Genomic DNA, 18,455 nt, shown 5'->3' with positions numbered 1-18,455 from the left:
AACATAAATCCCAACCTGTTTGATCCCATTCTTTAAATAAACCATGGAAGGCACAGAGCTCTGCAGGGACACCAGAGTGAGCAGCCTACCTTTAATCCCTTAAATAGAATCATACAAATATAAAATGGAAGAATAAAATATTTACAGGGAGAAAAAAAAAAACAAAAACCCCAAAAACCACGGGGATTCCACCCAATCCCATCTCCAAGAGGCTGGAAAAGAGGGAAGCAGCCAAAGGAGGAACATTCCAGGTGCTTTTCCTTCCTCCCAAAATGATCCCGGCCGTGTGTGGGAGGCTCACTCCAGTCCTTCGGCAGGGAGGGATCCTCAGAAGCGAGAGGCACTTGAAGCAATCCTCCTTTTCCCAAATTCCTGCAGGCAGCCAGGAGGAATTTTGGCTGCCTAGCCCAGGATCCCGGTGCCATCAGGAAAGAATCCCCCTGGCTCATTCCGAGTCAGGCTCTCATCCTGGCAGAGTTTGGTCCAAAATCCTGACCCGGCTGATCCCTCTCGTGGTTTTTCCTGAATTTCCCCCAATTCTGAGTCCAGAGGCAGCGTCCATCCGGCAGTTCCAGAGTTGACATAGTAACTCCAGCATTTTTGGGATTCAGTGTCCAGGAGGGAGCTGGGATGGCTCTGGAGATGGGATCCGTGTTCCCCCCCGACTCCGAGGGAATTCCAAGTGCTTTGTCCTGTCCCGTGCGGGACAAACTCCCCGGAATTTCGGGATAACTGAGTGCAGACTCTGCCTATTCCTAACAATCCAACTGTACTTCCAGCTGGGAAAAAGGATCCCCATCACAGATCCAACAATATTTACAGGATATGGGGGCACGAGGGTGGGGGCGGAATTTTGCCTTTTTTTTTTTTTCAGGAATTTTTTTTTTTGGTGTCGCGGTTTTTTTTCCGCTTTTTTTTTTTTAAAAAAAAAAAAAAAACAAAAAAAACCCAAACTCCCCCTCTCAGCTGTCAATCATCTCCGAGAGTTCCAGCAGGAGATCATCCTCATCCTTCCCTGGATCCAGGTCGATTTCTGCTTCCAGTTTTCCCCCGGAGATCTCCCAGATGAGCTTCTCGAAGTCGTCCTCCATGGACAGGGCGGGTTTGGCGGCGCCGGCGGAGCTCAGGCGCCGCAGCTTCACCGGCACCTCCAGCGAGGAAGAGGAGAAGGAGGAGGAGGAAGATCCGGACACCTCCGACTGTGCCTGAGATTCCCCCTGGTTTCCAGCCTGCAGCTCGGGGCTGGGGAAAACAGGGAAAAGGGAGAAATCAGCGTGGGAGGTCACTGAGGTGGAGATGGATGCTGGAGTTTTACACAAGGGTGGGGATTCTGGGGGTTTTGGGGATAATTGAGAGGCTGGGATTGGTTTTGGGGGAGTCCTGGATTGGTTTTGGGAGTCCAGGATGAGCGGGATCGATTCAGGGTTTGGGGATTTAGCCAGGAGGAAACACAGCTGGAATGTGGGGGGAAAGAGGAAAGAAGGAACCCCAAAGTCACTGGAAAAAAACGCAAAAAGTCAATAAAAGCTAATAAACTACTGGGAAGAAATCCCAAAAAAAATCACTGAAAAGAAACCCCAAAGGTCACTGGAAAGAAAGCCCAAAAAAAACACTGAAAATAAACCTCAAAGGCACTGAAAAAAACCCCCCAAAAAGTCACAGGGAAGAAATCCCACCAACTCACCAAAACCCCAAAAGTATCACTGACAAAACCCCCAAAAAGTCACAGGGAAAAAAACCCCAAAAGTCACTGGAAAGAAATCCCAAAAAGCCCCTGGGAAGCTTTGTCCAAGTGCAGCGTTTGAAGGAAACCCAAACCAGCTCTGCTGCACAAACGGGAATTCCAAAAATTCCATTCCAGCTTTCTCTGCTGGATTTTGATTCCCTCAAACCTGGAATTTCCCACTCGTGGTCACCCCCCCATCCCATTCCTGGGATGGGGAAGAAGAAGGAAAAGCTGGGATTTGGGGTTACCTCTTCTGGGAATTCTCACTCCGAGGTTTGGAGCCCGGGCTGTCCTCTGGAGAAGCGGGAACAACAACCTGGGAATGAGGAGCACGACAATTTTTATGATATCAAAACCCCAAATTTTAGGATTCTTCTCCACCTGAAGCAGAGAATTCCCAAAGTAAAGAATTTTCTTTTTCTTGAAGGAATTTTTACCTCGGAATGGACAAAAACCTAAAAAAACCCCTAAAATCCCAGCGGGGAATCCTTGAGCTGCTTCCAAAGCAGGAATGTGCTGCTCCCGAGGTGAAAAGGGATGGGACAGCTGGAGGAGGCTGAAGTTTTCCAGGTTTTTTTGGGAAGCAGGAGGGGTTTTGGGGCTCACCTGGGCTGAGGGCTCCGGGGTGGCCGCGCTGGTGGCACCGAGTGGCCTCACGGCCACCACGGCCGGGCCCTCGGGGCTCTTCCTCTTCAGGGGCTGCCTGGCCGAGGCTGGGCCATCCAGAGGCTTCAGGCACACCTTGGATTTGGCTGGAATGCAGGGAAAAGGTGGAATGATGCAGCTTGAGGGAAAAAGGAAGCCCCAGGTTTTGTTGTTAAGCCCCAAATTGCAGGCTGGGTTGGGGTAGGATCAGGCAGGGGCACCCTCCGTGCTCCAGGGATGCTCCCAGGGTGATCCAGCCTGGCCTTGGGCACTGCCAGGGATGGGGAAACCAGGGATTCTCTGGGAATTCCATCCCATTCCCTCAGCACCTTCACAGGGAGGAATTCCTGCCCCAAATCCCTCCCTTTTCCCATTCCCTATGTCCTGTTCCCCTGCTCTTTATCCCAAAACTCTCCTGGAGCTCCTTTTTCTCCTGGAAGGAGCTCTCAGCTCTCCCTGGATCCTTCTCCAGGTGAAAATTCCTGACATTCCCACCTCCACAATTCCAATCCCTGCAAACATTCCCAACCCTCTTCATCCTGCAGGCACCATTCCCACCAGGAATTCCCCCATTCCCTGGACACAACCCACTGGAATTCTTCCATCAATCCCTGCTCCCAGAACATTCCCAAAGGGAACACCCAACACCTACTTCTGGTTTTCCTCTCGGGCAGCTGAGCTCCCTTTTTCCCTGGATCTTTCTCCGGGCTTCCCGCTGCGTCCTCCTGGGATTTCCCCACTTTCCTCCTGCCCAGCTGATGAGCTGATCCCACAGCAGGCTCGGGGCTCCCAGATCCCGGGGTTTTCTCCTTGTTTTTCTCCTGTTTTTCAGCTGGAATTGCCCCAGCTCCTTTCTGGAGTTTCTCCTCCTGGCGTTGTTTCAGCTGACGTTTCTCCCACATGATTTCCTCCAGGCTCTTCACCTGAATTCCGGAATTCCCTGAATTCTGAGAAGGAAAAAAATAAACACCCCCAAGAGGGTTATTAGGGTAAAAATCCATGGATAAAATTCCATGGATTCACTAAGGAATTTTGGGCAGCAATCCCTTCAAAATGGCTCCATGTGACAACATTAAAATCCACTTTTTTTTTTTTTTTTTTCCCCCCCAGGATCCCCCCTGTGGAAATGCACTTTTAAAACTGCAATTCCCAAAAAAACCCCAAGTTTTCATGGAGCAGAAGGCTCTGCCTGTAGCCTATCCAATCTTTTTAGGGAATATAAAACAATCCAAGCTCCTCCACGGAGCCTGATTTCCTCTAAAATTCCAACTTTTTGGGTTGAATTATCCAGGATTTTAAAAATGGGGGAAAAAAGAAAATTAAAAAATTTTTCAGGGAAAAATCACCGAAAAGAAAAATCTTTTGCCCACCTCTGGTTTTTTATTGTCAGGTATAATCTAAATAATTCATTAATTAGTAATGAATTAATTCAAAGGGAGGATTTGTTTACTTGGAATTTTCCCGACAGCATTTAGGGTTTCACCACAACCCCCCAGTGAGGAAAAAACAGGGAGCAGGAAGCAAAAAATGCCAAAATTGTTGGGAAAATTTCTTATTTTATGCCCAAAATGCTCTGAAATTCAAGTTTTGATGAGGAATTTGTTCACTCACCTCAGCAGGCGCAGAGACCCCTTTGGGAGAAGGTTTGTTCAGCTCCACAATCATTTTTTCTTCTCTTCCAGGTGCTTTAATCCAGGAAAAAAAAAATCCAAAAATTGGTTTTTTGGTTTCTTGGGGGTGTTATTTCCCTATTTTTATGAACATGAATCAATTCCTGCAGGATTTTCTCTCTTCTTCAGTCCCAATGTGGATTAAATAACGAAGGATGAAAATTTTTAATGCCCTTGTGCTGATAAATCCTTCCCAAATAATATTCCAAAGGGGAATGGAATGGATTCCAGCACAGGGAAGACCCCACCTCACAAATCCAAGGGCAGAAAAAAGATGGAATTTACACCAGAAAGCTCTTAGAAGAATGAATTTTCCAGTGGAAAACACAGGAAACTATCATGGAATTCATGGAGAATCCCGTGATCCTTTTAAAACTCTGAAACCTTTTCAAACGCACCCAGAAGGACAAATCCAAACAGTTCCTGAGCTGACAGGATTCATTCCCGGGGGGAAGCAGAATTCCCGGGGGGGAAGCAGAATTCCCAGGGGGGGGAAAAAGCAGAATTCCTAGGGGGAAGCAGAATTCCCATGGAGGGGAAGCAGAATTCCCAGGGTGGGGGAAGCAGAATTCCCAGGGGGAAGCAGAATTCCTAGAGAGAAGCAGAATTCCCAGGGATAAGCAGAATTCCCAGGGGGAAGGAAAAGCAGAATTCCCAGAGAGAAGCAGAATTTCCAGTGGGAAGCAGAATTCCCAGGGTGAGGGGAGCAGAATTCCCAGGGGGAAGCAGAATTCCAAGGAAGCAGCAGAATTCCTGCTCACCTACGAGCTTGGTGACCCGGAGCAGCTTCCTGCCCCTCAGGGCTGCCTGGGGCTGGCCGGGAGGGGCCGGGCCGTTCTCCCCACCCTGCTGCATCCTCAGCGCCTTCTCCCTCTTGATCTCCTCCAAGGTTTTGATCCGAACCTCTCCCGTTCCTTTGGCTCTTCCCGGCTCCGCTGGCTGCGCCCTGCCCGGCACAGCTGGGGCAGGAATGCTCTGTTTCCTGGGACCGGCCTCAGCTTTGGCCCTGCCGGGGAATTCCTCGGGTTTTTCCTTCTCCTCTCCCAACCTTTTGTGGTTTTTTTCCGCCAGGGCTCCCGCCAGGGATTTGGCGCGGGCGGCCGGGGAGGGTCTCGCTCCCGAATCTTCCGTTTTCCTGCTTTCTCCCGGGATTTTGGCTGGGGGCTCCCCTCGCCTCTGGTTGGCTTTTTCCAGCCGGATTTCCTCCAGGGTTTTCACCCGGATCTCCTCGATGGGCTTGGCAGCTTTGTCTGCGGGCAGAGACATCCAGGCAGGAAATGAGAGAGAGCTCCAGGAGCGGGAAACGTTCCCAGAATTCCTCCCAGCAATGAGGGAGTTTGGGATTGAGGGCTCTCAGTGCTCCTTGGACTTTAAGGATGATCCAGGGATATCTTTCCCTATCCCAGAGTGCTCCAGCCTGGCCTGGGACATTCCCAGAGATGGAGCAGCCACAGCTCCTCTGGGAATTCCATCCCAGCCCCTCCCAGGGAAGGATTCCTTCCCAAAATCCCATCTAAACCCACTCCCCATCAGTCTGCCCCTCCATTCCCTGGGGATATTCCCTGTCCACCTCTCCTGCAGGTTCTCCTCAGGACACAGTGAGATCATCCCAAAATTCCTCCTCTTCAGGCTGAGCAATCCCAATTCCCTGAACAATCAACTTCCCTCCCTCCTTTAAACCACTTGGATTTAGAACATCAGAGCCAGTCATCCTTTGAAATTCCCAATTTAAGGCTGTGTGGGAGTTCTTAGTAAGAAAACAAAAAAGGAGGGGTATTTCAAATCTCATCTTTACCTGTCTCGGTGCTGCTCTGCTCAGAGGGCAGCCCCAGCCTCTCCTTCAGAGACTTCAGGACTTGAACTGAAAAACAAGAGGAAAAGTTAACAAGTGGCAAAAAAATCCCAGTTTTGGGTGGGAAATGAGACAGGAGAGAACTTCAGTGGGATTCAGAGCGACCCCAAACCCTCAATCAATGGGCAAAATCAGCAAGAGAAGAAAGGAGGAACAGAAAATCCAAAGGGACAGGAAACCCAGACAAAAATCCCAACAGAAAAAAAAACCTGGACAGAAAATCCCAAACACAAATTCCCAACAGAAATTCCATGTTTTTGGTACCTGTGCCTCTCTTTGGGGCCTTGTCAGCGTTGCCCTGCAGCTCTGCCTTCCTCCCCAGCCTGTCAGCAACGTTCCTCCTCAGGGGAAGGAAAGTTTTCCCAGCTTCAAAAAGACACAAAATGAGGAATTCTTTCAGAAAATTCCCCTGCAGGAGGGTTTAGAACAATCCCCCAGGAACCTGAATCCTTCCAGATGAATTTTTAATTTAATTTTTCAATTAAATTAAATTTTTTACTTTTTATTTGCTATCAGAATTTGCTGGTTTTGATGTAAATACTCCCCAAAAAGCTCTCACCTGTGAGGGTTTTCCTTTTTCCCAGTCTGTCAGGAATGTTCAGCTGGATCACAGGGTCCTCCCCTAAAACAAGGAATAATCTTTGCAGTGCACCAAAAGCGTTCCCAATCCCCTCATCCCAGAAAAATGACATTTTCTGGCTGCCAAAACGCAGGAACTGAAGGAGGACTGGGAGGAGAAATGATTTTGATGATAAAACTTCCTGAGCTTTAATTCCACACAAATTCCCAACTTTTCCAACACAAATTCAAATCGGGAAAGGCAGCAGCACATCTCAATTATCCTAATTAGAAAGGATTTGATTCAGGGGCTGTGGGATGGGAATTTTGGGGTTACCTTCCTTGGAGGAGAGGGTCACAGTTCTCAGCACGGTCCGGACGTTTTCCTTCTCTGGCACGGGAATGCTCCGGGCTTGGAGGGGATCCACAGCCACTCCTGAAGGACCTTCTGCATGGAAAAATCAGGATATTCAGCAAATTCTCCTTGGATTTCCCCTTGGAATTCCAAACAGCTCTCAATGCCAGAGCAGCCCCTCCAAAAACATCAAAGTGTCCCTGCGGGATCTCTCACGTTGTAAAAAAAAATTCCTTCCCTTGTGAATTATCCAAGGAAAATCAGGATTAAACCCAAGGATGAACAGTGAAGGATAAGGAAGGAGGGATTTGAGGGATATTAACTCACCACCTTGTTTTTTGGCTTTTTCCTTGAGTTTCTTCAGTTTGATCTCTTCCAAGGTTTTTATCCCGAAATTTAAGTTGTCATCTGGAAGCACAAAACAGTTCAGGATATTGAGGTAAATCCTTCCCAAAATATTGGGAATAAAACCTGTCAACACTTGCCAGGAATTAACCAGCCCCAGAACAGGAGGGATTTTGGAAAAGTGGCAGCTTTTTTTCACCCTCCAGGGGAAAATCCACACACTTTTTGGAGCACAAATTCACCGAGAGGGATTAAAGATTGCTGTATTCCTTGGATCTGGATTTCCACGATGCCTGAAGGGACGTTTTCAGGTATTTAAACTCTTTAAACTCTATCTAAACTCTTTAAACTCCACCTAAACTCTTTTAAACTCCACCTAAACTCTTTTAAACTCCACCTAAACTCTTTTTAAACCCATTTAAACCCTATTTTGTCCCACAAACCCAAACCAGAACGATTTTCCCTGTTTTGGGAACGTGATTAGGTGGGAATGAGCTCCTGGATTCCACTCAGCACCCCTGGGTTCCATTTTATTTTAGAAATATTTTGGTTTTCATTGCCAATTTCTCCTCCCACAGCTCCTGGAATACCTTGCTTTGAACTGGGGTTGGGTTTCCTGGTGGAAATCACCCTCAGCCCGTTGTGGCTTTCTGTGGGTGGTGCCTGGACTGGGGTTTTGGTTTCTTCTCCTTCTTCAGAAAGCTGGTCTGGAAAGGAAAATCAAACCCAAAATTAAATTTTATTGAATTTATGGAGTAGGGATTTAGACCAAATTTATTTCATTTTTAGATGGTTTAATATCTCAACCCATCAAAACATTTATGCCTCTTTTCTGAGGCTGAAAACCACTGCTGAATTCACCAATTTTGTGATTTGGATCTCGATTTAAAGCGGAAATAACTGAAATAAATTCAAGATTTCTCACCATCATCATCTTCATCATCATCTGCAGCGTTGATGACCACTGGGGGATGGGTGGGACTGGGGACATTCTCCGAGTTTTCCACCTTCATCACCCCCCTGAGCTGTGGGGAGGGGTTGGACTGGACGGAGAGTTTGTTCTGCTGCAGCTGCACCATTTTCACCTCGTCCTCTGCAGCCTCAGGGGGGCTCGGAAGAGTGGCTGGAAAAGGAAAAATATTCCAAACTTTGACCCTAAAGTTGAAAAATCTGATAAAAGAACACATCTGCGTTCAGTTCTTTATTCCCCACCCATAAAGGGATTAAAGGAGAAGGGAAAAGGAACCTTGAGAACAAAAATCACCCAAGAGAGAGCAAGAAAAAAATTCCAAAAATCAGAATTACACTCCATTCCCCTGACTACAAACTGCCCTTCAGCCATAAAATAAATCCTTGAGCCTTCACATTCAATTTTATGGAATATTCACCATGAATTCTTGGCTATTTTGAGGAAAAAGGAGGTGGAAAACTCACTTTTGCTGGGGGGAAGGAAGAGCCCGTCCACGTAGCGCCCTTTGGTGTGGTGGAAAGCGCAGTTGTGCTTCTGGCAGCCTCCAGGTTGGTTCTCCCAGTAACAGGCGATCTCACTCCGCTTTTTCTGATGGAAAAAAACACAAATCCAAGCTCAGAATTCCCCCCTGGATCTGCAAACTGACTCAGTTTGTCAACAGGGTGAAGTTCATGGCGAAGGGCAGTAAAAAATATTTCAGGGTTTAGAGACAAAGTTTGGGAAATGGAATTTATCTGGATTTATTTCCTATCATTCAGCTGGAAAAGACAGGGCACTGAGTTAAATGAATAAAGAATCCAAAACAATGGGATTATTCACAGGGAAAAATTTCAATTTTTAGATTTCAATTGCTGGTGAAATTCACCTGACTTCATCTTTCAGAGTTTTAGCTCTTTCCCATCTTTTTTTTTTTCCTCCTCACCCTGTACAATTCCAAGAGCTCAGGTTTAAAGTTTGGGGCAGAGAAATTCCAGCTCTCAGGAATCTGTTTCCCACCACTTTTCAGGAGTGGGATCCATGTGGGTGCTCTGGCAGAAACGTCGGGAATAACAGCATTTAATACAAACATTTCCTGCTGTGAAACAACTTTAAAAATTCATTTTTTTCCCTGTCCAACTCCCAAAATCCCTGCTGGAAAAGGCCATTTATCCCCCCCTACATCCCTGGGAAGCTCTGCCAGGGATTTTTTGGGATTTGGGAGGGTTTTTAGGGAGCACTCACATCGATTTCCATGTGCCTGAACCTGCAGACATTCCTGAAGCACCGGCCCTCCTGCCACAGGGTGCACACGGTCTCGCTGCCCAGGGCGGCCTCGCAGTGGCGGAAGGCACAGGAATCTCCCTGAAATTCACAGGAAATCAGCAAAAAATGGGAAAAAAAAACCATTCAGCTTCAAAATATAAACAGGTTTGGAAAGGAGAATAAAGAGGTTAAAAAAAAATGGGATGGGAAAAGCAGAGAGGTTAAAAATGGGATGGGAAAATAACAAAAAAATGGGATGGGAAAAGCAGAGGTTAAAAATGGAATGGGAAAATAACAAAAAAAATGGGATGGGAAAGAAGAGAGGTTAAAAATTGGAATGGGAAAATAACAAAAAAATGGGATGGGAAAAGCACACACATTAAAAATTGGAATGGGAAAAACACACAGGTTAAAAATTGGAATGGGAAAAGCACAGAGGTTAAAAATGGGATGGGAAAACAACAAAAAAATGGGATGGGAAAAGCACTCAGGTTTAAAAAATGGTGTTGGAAAGGGAAATCACCCAGCTTAAAAAAAGTCCAGTTTTCAGAACAGGGAGCTGCACAATTAATGAGTGAAGAGGAATTTGTTTCCTCACTCTTCCTGCTCTTTTATTGGGAATTCCGAAGGGAATGAAGGAATGGCAGAGCTCACCTTGTTGCAGGTGGAGTAGAAGTAGAAGTAGCAGTCGTCTCCCTGGTTGGACATGCTGCACGAATCCTTGGGAAAGCTCCGGGTTTGCTCCCTGCCAGGGCTCTCCTCCAGCCTGGGCAAGAATTGGCTTCGCTCCAAAGGCTTCTCCTGGCTTAGCAGTGACAGCTTCTTTTTAAAAGTAACCCTAGAGGAAGGGATCCCCAACAAAAATGGTCATTTTTAGGCAGATTTGTCCAAAACTGCAGGAATTTTGTCAGCATAAATTCTTATTTGTGACCTTAATAACAGTTCTGGGTCTTGAGCAGAGAAAAATTAAGGGGGGACCCAAAAGAGAGGCACTTCTTCAAAAATTATGTGTAATTTTGAGTTATTAATGATACAAGAATATTTTATTATTATATTATTTCACACTGTATTATTAATACCATCTGTTCTTAAACAATTGAAACGAAACTTTAATTCGAGGGTGTGACCCAATCTCTTTAAAAATCACATTACCATCATATCTTATTCCATATTATTATGGAATTATATATATTATAAATAGAATATATATTACAAATACTATATAATTATATGCATTATTATATATAATGCAATGCAGTGTAATGTAATAAACATAATAAAAACAGTAAGTCTATTATAATAAATGTAATGGAATATAATGCAATAATATATATTATTATAATAGCACATATGTAATATATATATATGGAACATATATTATTCCATATTATTAATATATGTTATTTCTTATTGAAGATGAATTCAACTTCAATAATTAGATATTACTAACAATTATATCATCACACAATGACACCACACCTCTACAATATCTTAGCATCAAACCTGAACACTGGATGCTGAAAGATTTTATTTAAATATTTCCAATATATCAGAATATTTGCAATATATCAGAATATCTCCAAAATATATCCAATATATCAGAATATTTCCAATATATTTCCAATATATTTGAATATTACCAAAATATTTCCAATATACCAGAATATTTCCAAAATATTTCCAATACATCAGAATATTTCCAAAATATTTGCAATATATCAGAATACTTCCAATATATCAGAATACTTCCAATATACCAGAATATTTCCAAAATATTTCCAATATATTTGAATATTACCAAAATATTTCAAATACATCAGAATATTACCAAAATATTTCCAATATATCAGAATACTTCCAATATATCAGAATATTCCCAAAATATTTCCAATATATCAGAATACTTCCAATATATCAGAATATTTCCAATATATCAGAATACTTCCAATATATCAGAATACTTCCAATATATCAGAATATTTCCAATATATCAGAATACTTCCAATATATCAGAATATTTCCAATATATCAGAATACTTCCAATATATCAAAATATTTCCAAAGTATTTCCAATATATCAGAATATTCCCAAAATACTTCCAATATATCAGAATACTTCCAATACATCAGAATATTTCCAAAATATTTCCAATATATTTGAATATGACCAAAATATTTCCAATACATCAGAATACTTCCAATAGATCAGAATATTTCCAATATATTTTAATATTACCAAAACATTTCCAATACATTGGAACATTTCCAAAGTATTTCCACTGTTAATGGGGAATATTTGGATTCATCACACCGAGCGTTCCGGCGCTATCCCAGCTCCACATTCCCGGATTTTTTTCCCCCAATCCCAGTGGATTTTGGAGCTCACCCACCTGGCCAGGCTGAGCACAGGCTTTGATCTTCCCAGCCATGCGGTTCCCCTCTCCTGTAGGCCGAAGGGATCCGTCAATGAATAACAAAGGGGCAGAAAGAATTTTTTTCCTTTTTTTTTTTTTTTGTGTTTTTTGTTTTTCCTCCTGACAATTCCAAGGGAACCTCTCAGCCAACAATTCCAAACTCTGAGGCGCTCTCAGAACAATCTGACAACTAATGGAGGAATTGAGTCCATGGCAAAAGTGGCACGCTGGAGACAGCCAGGGATATTTTAGCTCTTCCAAAAAAAATAAAAATTAAAAAAACAAAACCAAAAAGAACCATAAAAAAAAACAACAAAAAATTTTTTAAAAAAATGCCCCAGCGCCTTTTTTTTGTTTTAAAGATGAACTCGGGATTCAAAGTGGCTGCAAAAATGAGGCTCCATCTTCCACAGCTGGGGAAATTTCTAATTTTTTTTTTTTAATTATTTTTTTTTTTAATTATTTTAATTCAGTAAGTTGCAATTTCAGGTCTTCTGAGATTTCTTCACCTATTAAGAAAACACAAAAACCTTCCCCCGTCTTTATGACCTGCACAGCAAAACCTCCCCCACCCCAAATTTGTGTGTATAAACCCAGTTTTGTGTTTATACACACCCCAAAAGAGGGAGGGACAGCAAAACAAGGAGAAAACCGGCAAAAAAAAAATAAAAATCAGGAATTTTGGCCCATTTCCCACATGGAAGTGCAAGGTCAGTCTCTCACTGGGGGAAAATGAGATTATTGCTGGAATTTTGGATGAGGTGAAGGCGGTGAGAGGGGATTTGGGGACACGGTGACAGCCCAGGGGACAAACACATCCATCCCCATCCATCCATCCATCCCTCGGGAATGCCTCGATCCCTGGTCCAAGGAAAAGCAGGAGCAGCGAGCTTTGGGAAGCAGGGGTGGCTTTGGGAGCGGCGTGGCTGCACGGATTGGGAATTTGGGTCAGGAATTCCTCGGTTTTTTCATCAAATATTACAATTTTGCCGTTTGTGCTGGTCCCTAATCCATTTATCCATCATTATCTTGCCTCGGATCCAATTCAGCAGCTGACTGGGGTTTTTGGTGCCACCAAAAATTGATTTAATTCAATATTATTTTTCATGGGAATCCCACTTTTCTTTTGGATATTCTCATAAAAATCAGATTTTTAGGGTTCTTTTTCCGTACAACCTGCAACCAAACCAGCTAAAATCCAATTAAAAGTCAATTTTACCCCTCTGACATTCCTGTGCAAAGGGTTTCTGACTCTTTGGGGAGGACAAAACCGAATGAGATTGTTCTTTACAGCTTAAGAAGAAATGGTTGGAACCTTTTACTCACACAAACACTATAGTGAATTTTCCCAGGATTTGGTTTTTTTTTTTGGCCAGGAAATTTTCCCAAATCTAAAATAAAGAGCGGAAAAGTTGGATTCTCATGTTAGTGATTGGGTTTGCTGTTTGTTTTCTTTTTTTTTGACTGCTTGACAAAGGGAATAAAACAGGAATTAAGTGCAGGGTTCCCTCCCCTTCTTCCATTTCCACGGGGTTAAATTCACTTTTGGACCTTCAAAATCAGATTTTGGGTCATGGAGATTCCCGGGGATCTAATCCTAAAAACTCCTGGAGCTCGTTCTTGTGGAAGTTCAACATTTTTCCAGGTGTTTTCCCCAACGCTCTTGGGAGATAAAATTCAATTTCAAGCCCAAATTCTTCGGTTTGCTCAAGCCAACACTGAAATCCTTGGGAATTAGGGGTCACTCCTGGCTGAGAGCAGGAATTCCAACCCAAATCAGGAGGAATCCCCAGGATGGAAGGTGAAATTTCCTTTCCTCAGGCAGTCAGGCACACCTAAAAACGCAACATTCCTACATCCACCACCCTGGGGGGAAAGAAAATCCCTTCAGATTTAATTCCTTTTTAAACTAAATCAGCAGTTGGCCTTCCATATTTTTCCATATTCCAGTTCAGAGAGTGAATCTTGTTTAAAGAGTGGGAATAAAACCTTGAAAATAAACAACAACAGAAAAAAATCAACCAAACCCCCCCTCCTCCAAAACCCCTCAAAGTTCTAAACTCCATTAAGGTAACTTAATTATTAAAAGGTTCATTAAAAAATGTTTTTTTCCTCTAATTTTAAACTGGTGTCAAGGTGGCAATAAAAAAAAAAAAAAATTTAAAAAAAAAATCTGAATAAAAATGAGTAACTCTGGTGCACTCAGCAGGTCTTGTATCAATTTAAGAGAATTTTAAACTCTTTTTTGCCTAAAATTCCAGTAAAATTTTTGTAGTAAAATATCTTTAAACCAATTATTTGTAAAAAAATCAAATAAATCAAAAATGCAGCGGCTGAGGGTCAGCAAAAACTGGGCTAAAACAACACAAACTTTTTAATTTTAAAGGGAAAATAAATAAAAACACCCAACAGAAGCTTTTCTGCACCTCCCTGCGAGGAATTCTTGGATTTAAAGCCCCCAAATTTCCCTGGAAAAGTCTCTCCTGCTGCTTCATTTGTGCCTTGAATTCCTGACAAGGCCATTTGATGATTCACCTCCTGTTTATCAGGTGACAAAGAAGGAAAATCACCAGGAATTCTATATTTTAATTCCCTTTTTAACCATTTTTTCCACTGTCCTCCAGCTTTCCCTCCTTGGGAATCAATCCCAAACCTGCTGCTCCATCCATTCTTGAATAAAACAGGAATAATTAAAGAAAATAAACTTATTTTCCTCCCCTGTATTTCTGAGCTCAACCCCAGAGCCTGGCAGCAATTTCCTATGACAATTCCTCCCTCTCACAGGAATATTTTATTAAATCATTAAATCCCAAAAAAGACTCGATTTCCTCTGGATTTCACCTTGGAAAAGGAGCCAGGAAGTGACAACACCAGGAAGTTTTACCTGGAAAACTCCTGGACACATCCAGCAACACCTCCAGCTCACCTGCTCTGCTTCAGGTGTGCCCATATTCAACCCCAAAATCCTTTATTCCCCAAGAAATCTCCTCTTATTTTTTACTTTTTTACAAATAAAGCCGGGTTTTCCATAGCAAGTGTGACCCTGAGTGCAATTCTGGGAATAACCTGGAGGCTCTGATCCCTGCAACAACAACAACAAAAAAAACCAACTCCTTTTGGCGTTTCCATAACAAAATTCGACGTCAGAAAGCAGAAACCTCTCAGCTCCAACCTTTAAACAAGAGAAACCTCCTAAAAATTCACCGAATTGCGTTGTTTTAACAACCTACGGGAGGAATTCAGCCCGGCTGCATCCAGAGTTACTCAGCTCCTGAAGTTCCTTTAGGGAATGAGGAGTAATTAGGTGACTACATCAGAAATGCCCTTTAGACGCGTTGCTACAACAGGAAGGAACGAGGTTTTACCTGAAATTGAGGAGATTTATAAAGCACCTGCGCTGGGAACGCAAATTTAAGAGGGGGGGACAAGCCCTAAGGAAAGGCCTCGGGCCTACCCCGGGCACGCAGCCCTCCCCCCATCTCCCCAAAGCCCCCGGCAGCAGGAAACCCACCTTATCCCGGCTTTATTCCCACCTAATCCCACTAATTCCACCTCATCCCACCTCACCCCCGACGCTGAGGGGACAGCTCGGGGGACGCGCGGCCTGTGGAGGGGCCGGGGCCGGAGCTGGGCCAGCACCCCCCACCACCATCACCACCACCGCCGCCGCCGCCTCCTCTGTCCCTCCGCGTCCCCCCATCTCCCAACAGCCGCCGCGGGGCTCCGAAGCGCTCTATTTACGGTCGATCGGGGAGTTTTACCGAGCCCCCGGGGGCCGCCGTGTCGCTGTCTCCGCGCTCCGCCGGGGCCGCCGCCGCCGCCGTGTCCCCAGTGCCCGGCTCAAAGATGGCGCCCGCCGCGCGCGCAGCCTCAACGCGCCCTCTGCCAAGATGGCGGCCGGAAATGGCTTCATCCTCCCGACGGAGAGGGCGGGCGGAGCTGTGAGGCGGAGCGGGGCGGGGTTTGCTGTGCTTTTGCTTCTCCGCACTTCAAAAATCCTTCCAAAAGCCTCAGAAATGGGGGTAAAGCTTTTCTCCGTGAAGCGAATAGGATCGTGGTTCTTCACCCTACTCTGCGCCCTCAGAAGTGAAGTTGGGAAATCCCTGCGGGATCAAGTTGTTTCTCGATCCTCCAAAGCCCTCAGTGTCTCGGGCAGTCCTTCCTTGTCACCTCCAGGGATGGAGGAGGACTCCAAACCTCTCCGGGCAGCCTCTTCCAAAGCCTGGCCACACTTTCCATGATTAAATTCCTCCCGATGTCCCGAGAATTGTCCCCAGTCCCTGCCAGAGCCCCCCTGCCCTCAGCCCCGGTGGTGCCGTCCTCTCCCTCACGCTGCCTCAGGGATGAGAATTCCAAACTGGAAGGTATTTTGAGTTCCCAGGCCTTTATTAGGATTTTTTTTTTGTCTTTGTATGGAGCCCGGATTATGTTTACCAAAAAAAAAAAAAATAAGGCATTGTGGCTGTTGTATTTATTTAAGAGCTGTGGCCGTGGACGCTTCCTTGGGAAAGCAGGGAAGAGAAGGGTGACATTGCACAACAAAGCTTTTACACCCTGTTCCTGTCCCTCGGAATCAGCTCCAAGGTTCAACTTGGAGATATTTGGGTTTAAATTTTCCTTCAGCCCACTGGGATTTCCTCATCATGGCCCTGGGGTATTGAAGACTTGGAGAAGACTGGAGAAGATGCTTCTTCTCCATAAAAAAAACAGCTCCAGTGCAATCAATGCTTGGAAATGAGAGGATTTAAGGGGCTGGTTGCTTTTATTTCCCATTTCTCTTCTTTTCTGGACAAAAAAAAAATTCCTTTTTGTAGGGAAAGGACTCTGGGTTTGGAAGGAAATCCCAACTCCACCAAGGCCAGCCAGGAATGGGGAAAGGAGAATCCCTGATCCAGCGCAGCCCCTCAGGACCCAGCAGCACCTTTTTGGTGGCATTTGGGGGATTTTACTTGGAGGTGGAGGAAGAAGAAGCGACCAAATGACAGAAAAACCCCGCGCTGAGGTGAGCTGGGGTTGGATCCCCATCCCTCTTTCCACCCTGATCCTCGGGGAGGGTTTGGGACAGACTCCCCGAGCTGCCGGACACACGGAGCACGGCACGGTTACACGTGGGCACATTTTATTCTCTGGATGCACTCGCATTGTTTCTGCTCAACAGCCAAAGCTTTATTGATTCCAAACCGTTCCCCTTCTCCTTCTCCATATTTTTTTTTTGAACTGCACCACTTTTTCCCACCCCTCAACCACTCTGCTGCTTCCACTTTGGAATATTATCTCTACTTGGAGTCTGTTTTCTCGGAAGAAGCCAACAGACAATTCATTCAGATTATTTAGTTGTTTTTTTTTCTCCCAAGATCCATATAAATTACATGCAAAACATTGTACATAGAGATTAATATCAAAATGCAATACAGATCAGGTGCACTTTAAGCTGGACTCTAGGATATGGCAAACACACCAGGGTACATATTGCTTTGAAACCACCATTGTTTTGTTTTTTAATGTCATGCATACCACATAATATTCAGTCTTTTGTTTTGTATTTTGTTTTTTTTTTTCCTTTTTCCTCCCGTTTTTTATATAAAAATACCAGTGCTTATTATACTGAGTTACTGGAAAAAAAAAAAAAAAAAAGAAAAACTCAGCTCCACGTGCCCTCTTCAAAAGAAAGTTTTTTTTTTGTTTTGTGAGAGCATTGGATAAATATATATACACACACATAAATGTTGAGTTCAGACTGTATATATATATATTTATTGAAGGGGAGGAAAGAAACTAAAGGCAGTTTTAGCCATGGGCTTTGCTGGATGAAAATTGAGGGATTTGGGGAGCGGGACAGGGCAGAGTCAGGGTGAGGGGGGAATGCTGGAGAGGAAGAGGTGCCAAAATCCCCCAGTTTGGGTGGAAAAGGAGCAGGAAAAAGCTCCCTCCACATCCCTGTGCCCCAAGGGGAAATCTGGGGGTGCAGAGGAGCGTTTTGAGGGCTCCACGAGGGATTGGGGATGGAGCAGAAGCAATGCAGGTCCAGGTGTCCCCAGAGAGGGACAAAAAAACCCTGCAGGGATTTGGGGTCTGCGGTCCCAGAGGGTGACAGGAGCTGTGCTGGCACCTCGGGGATGCCCCCCTGAATTTGGGATGGGGTTTTTTTTTATCAGCCTTCCCCTCAGGTCACCCTCAGAGAGGGGCTGAGCCCTCCAGGCCCTGCAGGTGGGAAAAGCCGCCCATGCTAAAATGTGATTTAGTTTGTTTCCTTCTTGAGATCGGTGGGGAAGTTTCACTCGGAAGCTTTATTGCACGGAAAAACCTTTCGGGGAGGGGGAAAAAAAAGGAAACAAAACCTGAAATTAACCTCCCTCCCCACACCCTGTGCAAATCATAGAAACCTCAGCAGGAGAAAAACGCCTCGAGAGCTGCCTGGCCAGCAAACCAGGGATGTCTTTGGTACCAATCCGCCAATTCCACGGAAAATCCACGGAAAATCCACTGAGGGGCCCTGCTGGGATGAAGAACCGGATGCAGAAGGATGTTCAGAGTGTTTTAATAACAAAGCATTCCAAGGTAAGTTGAACATGGATCACAGCGAGGAGGGGAGGGGGGGGTGGCTTTGCTTCCTGGCGGGCATGGCGCTTTGTCCCTCCCCTGCTCCGTGCACGCACTCGTGGCAGTTCAAACCAAGCA

At 44.7% G+C, this 18,455-nt stretch overlaps 1 protein-coding gene and 1 long non-coding RNA gene across 20 annotated transcripts; one reads left to right on the top strand and one right to left on the bottom strand.

Annotated features, from left to right (window-relative positions):
• Positions 1-61: 61 nt before the first annotated feature.
• Positions 62-16,104, bottom strand: ZC3H11A (zinc finger CCCH-type containing 11A). 19 transcript variants are annotated; one of them, XM_086862046.1, is made up of 20 exons: positions 15,539-15,666; positions 15,008-15,057; positions 13,104-13,168; positions 11,754-11,806; positions 10,018-10,201; positions 9,343-9,462; positions 8,586-8,709; positions 8,077-8,274; positions 7,742-7,858; positions 7,134-7,214; positions 6,789-6,899; positions 6,453-6,515; positions 6,158-6,259; positions 5,837-5,902; positions 4,803-5,291; positions 3,983-4,056; positions 3,024-3,318; positions 2,333-2,478; positions 1,975-2,042; positions 62-1,242 (listed from the first exon to the last, which is right to left on the bottom strand). In XM_086862046.1, the coding sequence occupies exons 5-20, from the start codon at positions 10,069-10,071 to the stop codon at positions 963-965; spliced, it is 2,388 nt and encodes a 795-aa protein (XP_086718172.1). In that variant the 5' UTR covers positions 10,072-10,201; positions 11,754-11,806; positions 13,104-13,168; positions 15,008-15,057; positions 15,539-15,666; the 3' UTR covers positions 62-962. The 19 variants fall into 19 exon arrangements, with proteins under 19 accessions (XP_086718172.1, XP_086718168.1, XP_086718181.1 ...); XM_086862042.1 differs by having other exon boundaries at positions 15,008-15,142; positions 15,539-15,649; XM_086862055.1 differs by having other exon boundaries at positions 7,137-7,214; positions 15,539-15,625.
• Positions 16,058-16,629, top strand: LOC147649406 (uncharacterized). The gene is made up of 2 exons (XR_015279037.1): positions 16,058-16,141; positions 16,592-16,629. It is a non-coding gene; the product is annotated as an uncharacterized LOC147649406 (long non-coding RNA).
• The last annotated feature ends 1,826 nt before the right edge of the window (positions 16,630-18,455 follow it).

This window comes from Cyanistes caeruleus, chromosome 24, assembly GCF_971803275.1.
Source record: "Cyanistes caeruleus chromosome 24, bCyaCae1.hap1.1, whole genome shotgun sequence".
Taxonomy (NCBI): domain Eukaryota; kingdom Metazoa; phylum Chordata; class Aves; order Passeriformes; family Paridae; genus Cyanistes; species Cyanistes caeruleus.
Note: the sequence above shows the minus strand (reverse complement) of the source record. Positions and strands in the feature narration are given on the sequence as shown.

Coding starts and splice junctions, on each gene's coding strand:
- ZC3H11A (XM_086862037.1), bottom strand. CDS start 10,071: ATGTCCAACCAGGGAGACGACTGCTACTTCTACTTCTACTCCACCTGC. Junction 7,859..8,076: donor TGATGATGAAGATGATGATG/GTGAGAAATCTT, acceptor TTTCCTTTCCAG/ACCAGCTTTCTGAAGAAGGA. Junction 5,903..6,157: donor GGCCCCAAAGAGAGGCACAG/GTACCAAAAACA, acceptor CTTGTTTTTCAG/TTCAAGTCCTGAAGTCTCTG.